This window comes from Cygnus olor, chromosome 2 (assembly GCF_009769625.2).
Source record: "Cygnus olor isolate bCygOlo1 chromosome 2, bCygOlo1.pri.v2, whole genome shotgun sequence".
NCBI classification, from domain to species: domain Eukaryota; kingdom Metazoa; phylum Chordata; class Aves; order Anseriformes; family Anatidae; genus Cygnus; species Cygnus olor.
Window position 1 is genome coordinate 118601851 of NC_049170.1, and position 14282 is coordinate 118616132.

The window sequence follows — 14282 nt, forward strand, 5'->3', positions numbered from 1 at the left end:
AAGAAAGATAAAAGGGAAATTCATATTTATGAATACTAACATAGAGCAAAATAACCTCAGCAACTTGGGGGTATTAAAACGTCTGTCTATATACACAAACGGAAGGTTTAGCTAGGAAAAAGGAAACAGAACTGGCAGATAATATTGTGAAGAAGATATGGTATAACTGAAATCTGGCTGGATGATGATATTAAAATATATATTTTATTTTAAAAAGACATACAAGAAAAACAAAGAAGCTGCCACAGCCTTGTTCATGAAAGAGGATTTATTAGGCCCCATAAGAAGGGGCTGGGGAGAAAAGGGTAATGGCATTGAGTCATTATGTACTGATCTTCGAGATGCTTCAGACAGTAAACTAAATGTTATAGGCCACCTGACCAAAAAGAACAATTGGACTGTGAAATGACTGAGCAAATAAAATGAAGCACGTAAAGAGTGGAGCAATGGTAAGTCAGCAATAACATAGGAAACGTCATGCAATTATGGTCAAGTCTACCCATGTCTCAGTCACTGTGATACCTGAGGACAAGGATTTTAGTCTGCAACAGACACATTTTGATTATAATAAGAATTCAAAACTTAATTATCATACTCATAAAATCACTTTTCTTTTCTTTAATCTTCCCCCCCTCCTTGTTTTTTTTAATCTACAGTTTACTATGGTTCTCCTCACAGGAAAGGCAACTCAGAGAACAGCACAGGTTCTAATTCTGTTTTCTTAGTTTCTTGTTTTACTTTTAAAACCTCGTAGGATCATGAGGATATTCAAATAAAAAAAATTAATAATAATAGTAAAAATTAATAATTGTGCATATAAATATTCTAATTTAAATACTGTGTTAATGAAATGAATGGCTACTTTAGGGTGTTATTCTATAGCTCATTGATCAAGAATTCCATATAGCTAGAGTTGTAGATTTGGACCCTTTCACAACAGATAAGTTATTTTAGTAAAAGCCAGTTTAGAGGAAACTTAATTTTTATTGCCTGGAACACAAGAAGTTCTTAATCTCAGTGATAAAAATGAATATCCAAGAGTTGGGCCAAATCCAGTCTCCCTACCCTCTTTTTCATTCACTCACTCAATCTGTTCAGGTTCAGTAAGTCAATAAATTCCAGTGGGACACAAGCCAAGAATTTGGCTTAGAACTCTTTAAGTTTCTAGGTAATACTACAGACCATCCTCTCAACTTTTGGATCCAGAAAGTCTTACATGTGAGTGATCACCCTGATAACCCCAGTAAACTCTTCATTAGAAAGCAAGCATGTAACTACAGTCTGGTTAAAGAAGATGTAAAAGAAAATAGAAAATAAGCCTTTTATTTATTTATTTATTTTATTTATTATTTTTATTTTTATTTATTTTTTGACAGCAGACAATGAGGCTGTAAGCAATTAATTGCAGGTACTAGTACCTTCCTTTGATGCAGAAGGAGGTCCCATGGCTGTATTACCTTCCTTTCTTTTCTATCTTCTGCCTGTACAGTCTGTTTCAGTTTGCTTTTTCTTGGCTGAATCTGCCCTTGATGTCAGTCAGACAGAGCAATTCAGCTAGCCATAATATTTAATTCATGATTGATATATATATGAGACAGAAATCAGTGGCTGGTTTTCAATCTTTATATGGCTTGTGGTCATCCAAAAAGATCTTCCATAAGAGGAAACAATCATTTGGGTCTATTATGTTCTGATATATTCTGTCACTCAGCAGAAGGCATTAGGGCATACACAACTGTAAACTCATGTGTATGGATAACATTTACTGTGTGCTCTTGAACACCAAAGTAGTGATGGAGAAGATAACTCCTGGACTACATTAAATAATGTAAAAGCTTTAGTTCAAGGTAAGGAACATTGTAAGATGCAACAAGCTCTCAGGTAGAAAAAAATGCAAAAAAACTATCAGTTTGACAGCCACAATTAAAGTGATGTAGACTTGCCATATATTATAAAACTAACAATTTCAGAAAAAAAAAAAAAACAAACAACATACTGAAACTAATTATTGTAGTTTTTATATTAAAATGAGACTTTAAGAAGAAACACAGCAAAAGCAAAACCAAATAAAATGCCATATTGGTGTGAGAAAAGAGACACTGAGACTACAGGTGTTGGCTAGAAATGGACATAGTAGACATTAAATGAGGCCTATGAGTTTGTATAATAAATGAGTTTCTATGCTAGAAACCTATCTAATGCATTTGTCATTGGAAAACCTATTCAAGTCACACAAATAAAAAAAAAAAAAAAGAAATCAAAACATGAAATGTTAATTTTAAATGTTCTAAATAAATCCATGAGGAAAAGGTAGAGGTCACAGTATATTTATCAAAAGATTTTAATATCTGCAGTACTTACCATTCATTGTAATTAACAACTCCAACCGTTGGTATATCAAAAGCATTATAAGATACAGTTCCTATTTTAGCTCTCTTAATGGTTAGTCAGAACAGTCCACTAAATAGTTAAATCAAATAACTAACAACCTCAGGGTTACTTGCAACATGTTAAAGTCATTACTTGGGCTCACCTAGAACCATATCAGATTACTTCTCTGTATTGAAACAATGATATTTTTTTACAATGACTTTTCTATTACATCTTGCAATTTCATTTAAAGAATGATATTTCAAAGAAAAAAATCTTTTATTTGATGTTCATTATACACCACTTCCATAATTATATGCAAGCTACAACCCACTTACCTGAACTTTTGAAAGCAGAAAATCTGAGGTGGAAAACATTTTAATTTTGAATTTCTTTCTGTGTTTATTTATTTTTTCTTGTTTAATGTTTTAGTAATATGGTTTAACAGTACTGAAAGAATAACCTGTTTCTGAAGTATAAAACCACATGGGGCTGCAAAAAAGGCAAAAAGTCTGAGGTCCCTCAGCTCATCAGAGCACTGGGAAAGGAAGAGTAGAGGAGAAGGAGAGGAAAGGGAAAAGAAAAAGGACAGCACTATAGATTTCACAATTTGAGGCTTCTTAAAGTGGGACTAGAAGATGAGGAAGGAAACGTGGAATGATATTAGACATGACAGTCCAATGAAGTCTTATTAGTTGAGAGTGATTGACGTATAAGATACAGGCATAAGGTTAGGTGAATTTAAACACTATTATTTTTTTAGTTCTGTGACCACCATACACTTGCCTTGGCCTCACAATCAGTAACATGTACTAACTGTTCAGTTTTTGCTAATGCTTGCTGTTCAATATTTTCTATCAAACATCAATTTCAAAATATTTTTCCTTAATAAAAAACATAGATTTCCACAGATTATTTGAGGAAAGTACTGACTAGCGTGCTAGTCTGAATCTGTTAAGAACCTAACAGTGTCATCATAAAAGAAAAAGAAATAAACAAAATTTGAGAATTTTAGAAAATATGATTGATGGCATCATGACAACTTTGATTATATCAGAAGTCATAGAATAAGAAGCAGAGGTTAATGTTTTCAAAGACCCATAACCATTTCGATATCCACAATGGCTAGGGCAGATAAATTTCTTTTCCAAACTAGAGAGCAAACAATAGATACTGTTAACGTATAATTCTGGTACTAAATCCTGGGAATAGAGGATATTAAGATATATGCTTATTGTTTAATTGAAAATCAGCTATCAAAAAAACCAGCATGATACAGATCTTTGTCTCAGATGAAATGCCTAATAGTAATGTATCATAGAGAAATATTTGAATGACAACTTGACACAACTCTGTCCCAGACATTTATAGTCACAGAGGACACTGGAGAAGAGAGCTGGGAATGTATCTATCAACACCTAATATTAAACTGAAAACAAACAAACAAAAAAACAAACAAAAACCCAACATTTTTGTCAAGCTCAGACTTCTCTGCACAATATTTGAAACAAAATCAGGATAAATACCCTTGCAGTTGACATAACTATGGAAATTGACCATCTTCATTCAGAATTTTCTAAGTCTACTCGGACTCAGGGACACATTTTGTTTCTGTAAAGCCAAATAAGGACTGTGAGGACAGTCCCACACCTTCAGCCAGTAAGAGACAGATGAGTCACCAAGAAATGCAAGGGTCCACCTCAGTTCTTTTTCAATTATGCTTATTCAAGATTGGAACAAATGTGCTTTATCCTAGTCATTTTCAGAAATCTTGAGTCTATGAGCAATTTCTGTGGAAGCAGAAGCCAAACCCAAAGGACAAATGTGACAGTTTTCCACATGCAGGCTAGGAACAAATAGCGTTCTCAGTCATTGTCTCACCTTTAGGCAGTTGTTTGGGATAAGAGTTCTGTGAAGGTAATAGCTACATGTCACAATCACAATCTCAGTTCTTACTGGGAAATGTTTTGAGCCTTTTTGTGTGATTTGTTTCATATGCCCACTTCTCCTTCCATCAGCAAAGTACTGCTCACCTCTTTCTCAGGCCATCTGCCAGGCTACTGCTTTCTTTTCATACAAACTCTTCAAAACCTTGTTATTTTATGAAACTCGCAAAAAGAGTTACTATTGAATCATTCGTATTTAAATGCATTTAGGAATGCACAACCCATTTCTTTCATGTTATGAACTTTTCCTGAGTGGCCAAATTATCTTCTTCCCATCAAAATCTCTACCTTCATTCCATTGCTGTCTGAAACTAGAGCTCAGATATGGCAGGATACATATAATCTACCAGTACTAAATATAACGTACTTTAGCAAAATACGTTTCACTATGCTGTCAATATTGTTATTTATATTGACACACCTCTTAAACATTTTGGTTAAATTTGAGGAATACATTTTAGTGACATAAACCTTTTGAAATACTTCAGTACCATGGACTGCAGGGTTGCTTTCCTGCTTTCTCATTCTCCCAATCAAAAGACAGCAGCACAGGGTGAAGTGCCTTGTTATTTCTTCTATCAATGAGACATCCAAGGCAACTCTGCTCTACCACCTCTCTGCTAAAATATTCAAGACACTTATCTCTCTATTTTATCCATATTGTACCTTTTAATCTGAATACCCAAAATGTCTCACAATATCTGAACCAAGGGTTCCAGATAAAAAATATCTTTTCTTACTTTTAAAGAAATGGTCCTTCTGATGAAAAGTTCCAGCACTATAGAAAGTAAGTAACAATAGCCAACAGAGAACAGTTTTATTCTTCAGGACTTGAAACATAAGTACCCTGTGGAGTCTTCACTAATCATTAGTGACAGAAGCCAGAAAGACTTGTTTTCACCTGTATCTAACTCAGAAACGGAACCCTTTCTATTCAGACATGGACCTGGACAAACTGATCTATGCTTTTGTAATCTCATGCTTGGATCAATCCAATTTGCTCTTCCTTGGTCTGACCCAGATGCCACTCCATAACCTACAGATGGTTCATCATACTGTATCCCATCTGTTAAATAGAACACAGTAATGAGAATACATCACACCAATATTCCTCACTTCCCTTTGGTTTTCATTCTAATCCTTAACACAGCGGAAGATCCTGGTCCTTTCAGTGGTCCATGACTAAATCATCTAAGAGAAGACTTCTTCTTTCTGCTTCTTTCAGAAGAGGGGTTCAACAGAGAGGTTATGCCTGAAAAATGTCAGGTTCAAACTTGAATGTATGGGACAGAAAGATCCTGGCTTCAGCACTCACTTCTACCACATATTGTGTTTCGTTTTGTTTAGGTCATGATAAAAAATTGACCTCTTCCTGTGAACAGTTTAGCTACCTGACTAAATGACTAAAACAGTATATTCATGTATGAAAAATTAAAATGTAGTTTGTAAGTAAATAGTTAAGGCTGAAAGGAGAAACAGTTTTGTATTGAAGGGTTATTAATATCTTCTGAGTTCAGCATACTATGCTTCAACACTACAGAATATACAGTAAATACAATAAAAAATCTTATGAACTAATAACAACAATATTAATAATATATATGTGTGTGAAGAAAATTTTATGGGTTTTAAATTTGAAATTCTTCAAAGCATATAATTACATATAATCAATGTAAGTTTGGCATTTAAATAGGAGTGATCATAGAATCATATAAAATATTTGGATTGGAAGGGACCTTAAAGATCATCTAATTTCAACCCTCCCTTCAGGGTAGGGACATTTCCCACTAGATCAGTTTGCCCAGAGCCCCATCCAACCTGGCCTTGAACACTTCCAGGGATGGGACATCCACAACATCACTGGGCAACCTGTTCCAGTGCCTCACCACCCTCTGAATAAAGAATTTATTCATTATATCTAATCTAATTCTACTTTTTTTGTTTGTTTGTTTGTTTTTGTTTAGCTTTAAACCATTACTCCTTGTCCTATTACTACGCTTCGTGATAAAGAGTTACTCTCCAGGTTTCTTGTAGGCCCCCTTTAGGTACTGGAAGAAAATGTTGTGTATAGGTGGTCAGTAGCTGGTAGAAAAGTACAATGTTCTAAAAAAGTATAGTGCAAGAGAACTTTTAGTTATTTTACTCGACAGAAAACAAATAAGCAAATAAACAATAAAAACAACAAAAATACTTTGGCCCTTAAAGTGATGTTTTCCTTAAAATTTAATTTCTAAGTACTATTTCTCAGGAAAAGATGGATAATAGCAAAACTATTAGCCAGATTTCTTGGTGAAATCTTGGCTTTCTTGAAATCAATAGATTTTATTTATTTATTTATTCATTTTATTTTTGGTTTTTAATTCCATTAAGCAAAAATGCAACCCTAGACATTTATGAGAGAAACTTTCATGTATTTTTGGTGTTTGCAACTCTTTGTTTTGCTTTTTATTTGTTTCATTTTCTACTTTTGTGAAACAACTTGAAGAATAAGAAAGGCTAACAAATACTCTAGAACCAATCAATGTTACAAAACTAATAATAATACAATATGAGCATGTAAGCTTATGTAGTGCTTTTCATGTGTAAGTATCCCAAGGCACTTTGTAACAGAAACTCAATAAAGAGTGCAAAAGTGCTTTGTCAGATAGGATAAGCCAGGGGAAAAGGGGAAATTAATTAAGCATGGATTTAAATTTGTCAGCCAACACAGCATTTAGAACCTTGGTCAGAGAAGACAGTGGTTCCAATATCTGTATCCAGGGAACACAATAGACTTTTTCATTCTTTAATTCTTGAGGAATGTTCAATAGTTCTTCCATAGTAATATGGGTGTGAATAAAATTAATACGTTAGTTTTTGAAAATACATTTTCAAAAGGAAGTCCCTGCGTCTCTAGCTGTTATTTTTCACACACAAATAAATAAATTCACAAAAGTTGATCACCTGACCTGCACGTCAGTAAAGCATTTGACTGCTGAAATACCCAATATGAATTTTTGTATAGTAGAAATCACAAACAACAAGTTAGGGACTAGATTTTTTTTTTTTTCTGTTTAGTGTTTAGTTCAGTGTTTTAAAAAAATGTGTGTTTCTTTACAGATGTACTACACACCTCTGCTAGAAAAAGTAATCTGTGACACTGTATTTCCTAAAATAGCATGTATTTAACAGGGAAAGCAAAATTGCTTGGGAAAACCTATAATAATTGATAATGCATAAATTACATCTTCCCTGATGTTGCAGAAACTTGCACATCCTCTATTTTTCAAACATTTTTCTCTGAGGAACACATGGACCATCCTCATTTTTGGATGACTGCCTCTTCGGATTAATGCATCCTTCTGGTGCATAAATTAGGGATGCACAGAGGAAAAAGGAGAAGCACTAAATCTCAGAAAACTGAAGCTGTACAGAAAAATGAGGTTCAGGGTAGAGCTGAATGAGTGCCTCACCATGAATATTTTATCTGAAAAGTTAGCCTCCACTTCTGTTTGTCAAAAATGTATAAGAAGTTTATAATTTCCTCAGTTTTATTATAAAACAAAACTCTAAAATATAATGTCTTAACTGTGAATAACTTCCTATAAATATTTCGTGCCCTATATTAAGAGAGACTGGAATTTTGATTGATCAAATAAATTACATGCTGCTGCTTTTATTCCCTAGATGGATGAGCCCGCAAACACATACTTCAGATGCCTGCTATGCTTAGAGCAGCTCACTAGTATGTGATGAAGAAGACTGAGTATAAGAAGTTAATGTAAGCAAAACTCCTAACAGTTACTGTAAAAATGTTTTCAGGATTTATATTGCAGAATTTGTGATTTAGATGAATAATTCAGGATTTACCTGTAAATATTTTCTGAGGGGGATATGTGAGTGAACTTGATATAAGAGTGAACTTGTCCTAGTGAAAACTGGAATTTGATTGTACATGTTCTTTGTTGAAGATTTGGTGCCAATGATAGAGCAGTCTTTCCATAATTTTATCCTAGACTTGTGGAACAGCTACTGGGAACTGATGTAAATATTAATAAAATTAAAATAGTAATATAAAAATTTTACTAGATTATTGATGATATATCCTTGAAGAATTTGTTTTTGACTGAAATGTCACGCTTTACACAAATTTGAAAAGTACTTGCTTCTACTTCAGTAAAATGTAGAAACTCAGCAAGTACTTGATGAAAAATTAGTAATTTGTGCATTTAGAATTTACAGTAATTTACAGAGGCTATCAATTTTACAGAAGTCATCTAACAAAACAATATAAAGACTAATGTCTCTTAGAATGATGAGATGTTAAAATGTTATAATATTTATTACCGATCAGAAACCATACTTTTTTATTGCGTGCCCTGACACAGGCTGCAGATAAAGACAACATACCAGAATCCTGAACATTATTTTTATTGCATTATTTTTAATTACGTTTACATAATTACTGCTAACGTTTTTACTTTTATTGTTGTTATATTTAAAAAGTGAATATGCGTCAAGTTTCCTTTGTCAGAGCCTTGCTAAATCTCTACATATTGCAGCATTTGCTGGATTTTCTGTTTAATAGTAATACCCTCGGTATGAATTTATTGATATAATCAGAAAATAAAACTAAAAAAATAAATGACATGAGTTCTTACCTGAGCTCTTGAGCTATAGAGTCCACTTGAACTGTTAATAAAAGCAGAAGGAAAGAATAAATTAGTTTACACTTCCAGACTTGTGCTTTCTTCAGCCTTGCACCTGCCTATCTGATGACAGAGGAACGGCTATCAAAACACAGGTGATTATTTCATGCTAACCAGAGGATTGTAGCTACTAGTGGCAAGCGTTGACTGAACAAATAATTCTCATAGTTATTTTAGGACACAAAAAACCTGGAGGATGATCTTCATTGGAAAAAATAGAAAAATAATAAGAAAAACTAAATAGAAAAAAAGGCACTTGTGTTTGTTGAAAGTGTAAAAAGTCTTGACTTCTTCCAAACTTTAATTCAATTTGGGAATGATGAAGGCTGGTGTTTACAAATACCTGCCCATGCAAGGGTATACAGCATATTGACAAAGCCAACAGGTGGTTCTAAGGCTTACTCATGTTGCAGAAGCAATTTTTATTGTTTTGCTTCTGAGAAAATGTTCCTGATCTATTAATTCGTATACATGTATGGATGTGTGTATAAAAATATAAAGAAAGAAAACTCATAAGTTTTAAAAATATGTAATTAGCATTTTAAATGAAAAGAATATGAATGATAAATCCCCTATTAAATTTGCTATTAGCAAATAGCTCACTAGTATGTGATGAAGAAGACTGAGTATAAGAATTATTAGCTAAATAATTCTATTAGCTAAATTAGACTCTTTTAACTGAGAAGATATGCACTAATGCTGAGGTGTGAGGAACTTCCCTAATCAATGTTTTTCCTATTCAGTAGCAAGTTCTCTGTTCTTATACTCTTGAAGTATATGTGCATTTTACATTTCTTACATTACTGAGGGATGTTTCAAAGACATGATATGCCTATGTCTTTTGTTTTTATGTGGGCAGTGGGTAGCATCCCCACTCGTTTTCTCTCTTTTTGTTAGTGAAGTCTAACACTTTTCACCCCTTTGGTCATTTGAGACTACATAATTAAGCCAAACTGTACTTTAATTTTTCATTCTGACCACAACTCGAAGCTGAAGGCACAATATTAATAACCCAGATCTACTGAGTTGTGACAATGAATCAAACTAGTCTTTTTCATTTTTTTTCCCTACAATCCTGAGAGTGCACAATTCCCATTAAAATCAGATCGAAAGATGGGCGCTTTGCACCTCTGAAAATAGTCATAAGCAAAAATGTTTGCAGGGAAGGCACAACTTTGTCATTTATTTTAACGTATCTCCATTTTTCAGTCATTATCAAGAGTCACAAAAAGTGTTATGAATTAAAATAAAAAGTTATCTTCCTGAAAGGGTTGTATTGCTAGTCAATCATGTTTTCCAGATGTTGAGATCATTAAGGGCTTGTTTTTCTCTCAGGACTGCATTTCCATCTGTTCTTTACAAAAAGAGGAATAGCTGGGAAATGAAACTATGTCATAACTTTGCAAAATCAAACACAAGCACAAGTACTTTAAAAAAACACAGGGTTCTCCTGTGTTGCATACACCTGTGCCTTTTGATTAAAGTAACTTTACTTCTGGACCATTTATGCAGGTAATTTACTGATAGTTAATGGCAGTAGGCAGAAAAACACTCAGGTGGCCTAGACAAAGTTTGGTACGTTATTTTGAAAGAATCCATTCAATATTGTCTAGCTAAGGAAAGATGTCCCTAAATAAAATCTTTGTTTGCACAATAAAAAGCATACTTTTTTTTTTTTTTGAGAAATAGTTCAAAGTAAATATCAGATAGCAGATTTTTTTCTGCTTTTCTTTAAGCCATAGCTAATAACATTGTGCCTCTTAATGCCAGCAGTCTGTGTCCTGCCTTGATTAAAAAGCAACCCTAAGGAAGCTACACACTCTCTTACTGCACATTAGGGGCTGTGCACAGGAACTATCATATTTCATGGTGTGCTGGGCACAGGGTCGTGGAACTTGCTTGCTAACTCACCCTTCGTTCCTTTTGAGCGTGTGCGCAGCTTTTTATTTTCCCCATCTGCATCCATCTGTAATATTAACACAAAGTTTTTAATTCATTCCTTTTGCCATTGAGAAAAACGTCTCGAATGTTTTTTTTTTTCCACATTTCCAAAGTGTATACAGTAATAGAAAGAAGAATAATCATGCCTTATTAATCTTGTCAAAGAGATAAAAAGCCATCTGTGAATATCTAGTAAATACCTAGGAGATACCTTTAATGATACAGATTTGTTTAATAAAGTGATGGTAATGAGTGACTCTTTAAGGTTTAATGACAAGGTCTACAGGTGTTAGCTGAAGGCATAAGGTTAGAAATTGCAGTGTTGTGTGACTGCTGCTTTTAACATCCACCTCCTGGAAGAAAAGGTCCCAAAAAGCCCCAGTGCCTACAGTCATGCTGCATAATTGTAACTGAAGCATATCTGAATAGCTGCAATGGAACCTGCATCTGACAACTTCATCCTTAAAGCATGAAACCCTCTTGCTTGAATGCGCATAATTGCACACATACAGTTTTGAAATACTTCATCACTTATATCAATCACTTTTCATAGAAGTTTTGGTCAAAAAGACAGTTACAGATTTGTATGAATTTTTGGGAGAACATAGCATCCAGGTTTACATTTCACATAAAATAAACAAATAAATTTATTACTTTAAAAAAAAAAAAAAAAGAGCTGCTGCCATAAGATTTCTAACTGAAATAAGGGACGCCTTGCAAGAATCGCTGTTCTCATGACACTTTTGGCTACATCTAAACCAGCAGTGAAAATATGCACCTTCTGGTCTTGGATCTGGCCCAGACCCATAATTGTAGGGGCAGGTTTTCAATCCATGGATTTTATTACAACCCCCTGAAATTCAAAGGGATTAAGATTTCATGTTCTGGTGTGGAGAGCTGCAGTGACATGCAGCAGATTGTATAACAGTGTAATGTTGAACATGTCCAGAGAGACAAAATCCTTTTCTTTCTAAAACTCTTAATTTTTAAGTATGGAAGAATCTGTCATGAGGAATTTTTGTCCAGGAAAAACAGCAGGAACTCTAATTTTTTTCAGTCTATGGTAGTATCTTACTACCTATCTTTACGTTGAATCTCAGTTTACCTCTTTGTAAAATGGTGATGATGCAACACACTGCAGAAGAAGCAACTCCCATGTGTTTCTGCAGATCAATATGCAGGAACAACTGCAGACACCAGCATCTGATTTATATAACTGTGCTGGACAATAGGTAGATGCATTCTATGGGTACCAGAAGCTGCCAATGCCTGGCAACTGTGAATCTTTCGCTCCAAAAGGTCGCAAGACAAAAAGCAGTGTCAGCGGATCCTCTCTATTTTTTCACCCTTCCTTACTGAAGATCAGCAGCATTGATTTGCCCCACAGGGGGAAGATGCAAGAATCTGTTTGTGCCTGTTTCTATGTATAGAGTTTGAAGATCTGAGGATGCTTTATTTTTAGCTTTACATGACTCAGATAACTGAGATGTTTTGAAAGTCTAATCTGAAAGAACATTGCAGAATATGACAAATTTGACCTGAGAAAGAAAAAGAGTAAAGCCAGCCTTTTTAGAGGTCAAAAAGCATTTCTCTAATTTCCTTTTTTTTTTCATTTATTTATATTTTTCTGTTCATTGCTATATATGGTTGCACATCATATACAGTTACAGGAATCAGAGTACCTATTTGTAGGAGAGAATACAAGCATTTGAAAAGGCTATTTATGTACTTGAAGAAGTTTAATTCTAGAACCCAGGTTAGCAATATCTAAAATGAAACTATAAATTGATCAAAATGAATCTCAAACCCAGACAATGTTATCTTGTCTCTGTTTAAATTTACATCTGATGTTGATTATTAGAAGGGAAGAAACATAATTGGTTTGTGTTTAAGTAGTGGGCTTGATGTAAGCCTTTACTTGTTACTATCCTTAAAACCTGGAGAATGAGTTTTTGCAATGTGACTGCAATGGTAATGGGAAACATGGCTCTGTTCTCTGACGCCGAGTTGTGATTGAAGGCACTGACCTGCCATAGACTTATAATAGGGGAGCAGGTGTGGCAATGATGGACTTTAATTTCCTTTAATAAACCTTTTATGTGCCACACTTTTACTGCCATTCTATGCTCTCCAAGGTCCTGCACATAATAGGTTCATTACTTTTGATTACTATAGTCTATTGAGACAAACAACTCCAGAACACACTATATATTATGTTCAGTTAAACCAATATAGACTATTTATCCACTGTGCATTATTTCACCTGCAACTCTACAGACAAAATTAACAACAGCGCCTGTAAGCTAAAACTATTAAAACCACTGGTACTCCTTTGTCATCATTTCATAATAAATACCACACCAATCACAGTGCTGCTCTTTTAATTATGAAACAAAAAGTGTCTACTGCTTCTACTGAACAGCAGTTACTTTGGTCTAAATAGCACGTTGCATTGTGATGAATATTTAAAAACTGCACAATGAGTGAAAACCAACAATAAAATCAATGTAGGTGATTTTTCTATTGATTTTCTTTCCTTGTAATAATTTGAAATTATGAGAGATGTTTAATCAACTCAAACCTAAAATTTATTGTGCTGTTTAGCCCACTGCATAGCACATACCAAAAGAATCATCATGACTAAGTTGCATAAAAAAACAGCTTAACTTACAAAAAGTCCTACGCATTAGCTTGAAAATTATACAAAAGTAACTGAATAAAACTGTGAAATATTTTAAGTGTGTCAGCATAAATATCCCTCTTGCTCAAAATTTAAATACAATATCCTTGATTTTTTTTCTTTTTTCAGAGATTACCTGGCATTTAAAAAAAGTGAACAAAGTTCCTCACTTCTGATTCTTATGTGCATAGTGATTGTTTTACATGAAATTATATCCATAGACAGTCCACAAGAAGAATTCAAACTTTTAATATATCCTTGGAACATTAAAGGTGTTAAACTCTAAAAAAGAAATTCCATCTAATTGTTTTAGAGGTAATTGTTATCAAGGTGTGAATTTGAGATATATATCTTATTACTGTCGTGTACTGCAAAGATAGGATGTATTCTGGGTGGTGCTTCATGCTCTTAAAGTCAGGGATGATCAACCCTCCCTCTTGGTACATACACTGTCTTGAGACAAAAAGCCGTAAAAGATAGACTGGTCATATCTGCACAAAATCCATGCACGATGTTTTACTGTTTATTTTTTTAGCTATCAGGATAATATCTAAGTGATCACCAGGAAAATTTTATCAGGAGCTGCAATCCCATATTTGTTAGTGGGAAGCTTCACAAGTAAAAATATGTCCAATAATAAGTAAGTCTATGAATAGT

The 14282-nt window shown here is 33.9% G+C and overlaps 1 protein-coding gene across 5 annotated transcripts in view; it reads right to left on the reverse strand.

Annotated features, from left to right (window-relative positions):
• ST18 (ST18 C2H2C-type zinc finger transcription factor) overlaps nt 1-14282 on the reverse strand; it is a 172948-nt gene that overhangs the window by 60134 nt on the left and 98532 nt on the right. For all 5 annotated transcript variants that reach the window (XM_040550416.1, XM_040550413.1, XM_040550414.1 and 2 more), the window contains 2 exons: nt 10916-10970; nt 8957-8987 (listed from right to left, as the gene is read on the reverse strand). In XM_040550416.1, coding sequence (XP_040406350.1) covers nt 8957-8987; nt 10916-10970 — 86 coding nt within the window. The remainder of the gene's footprint in view (nt 1-8956; nt 8988-10915; nt 10971-14282) is intronic.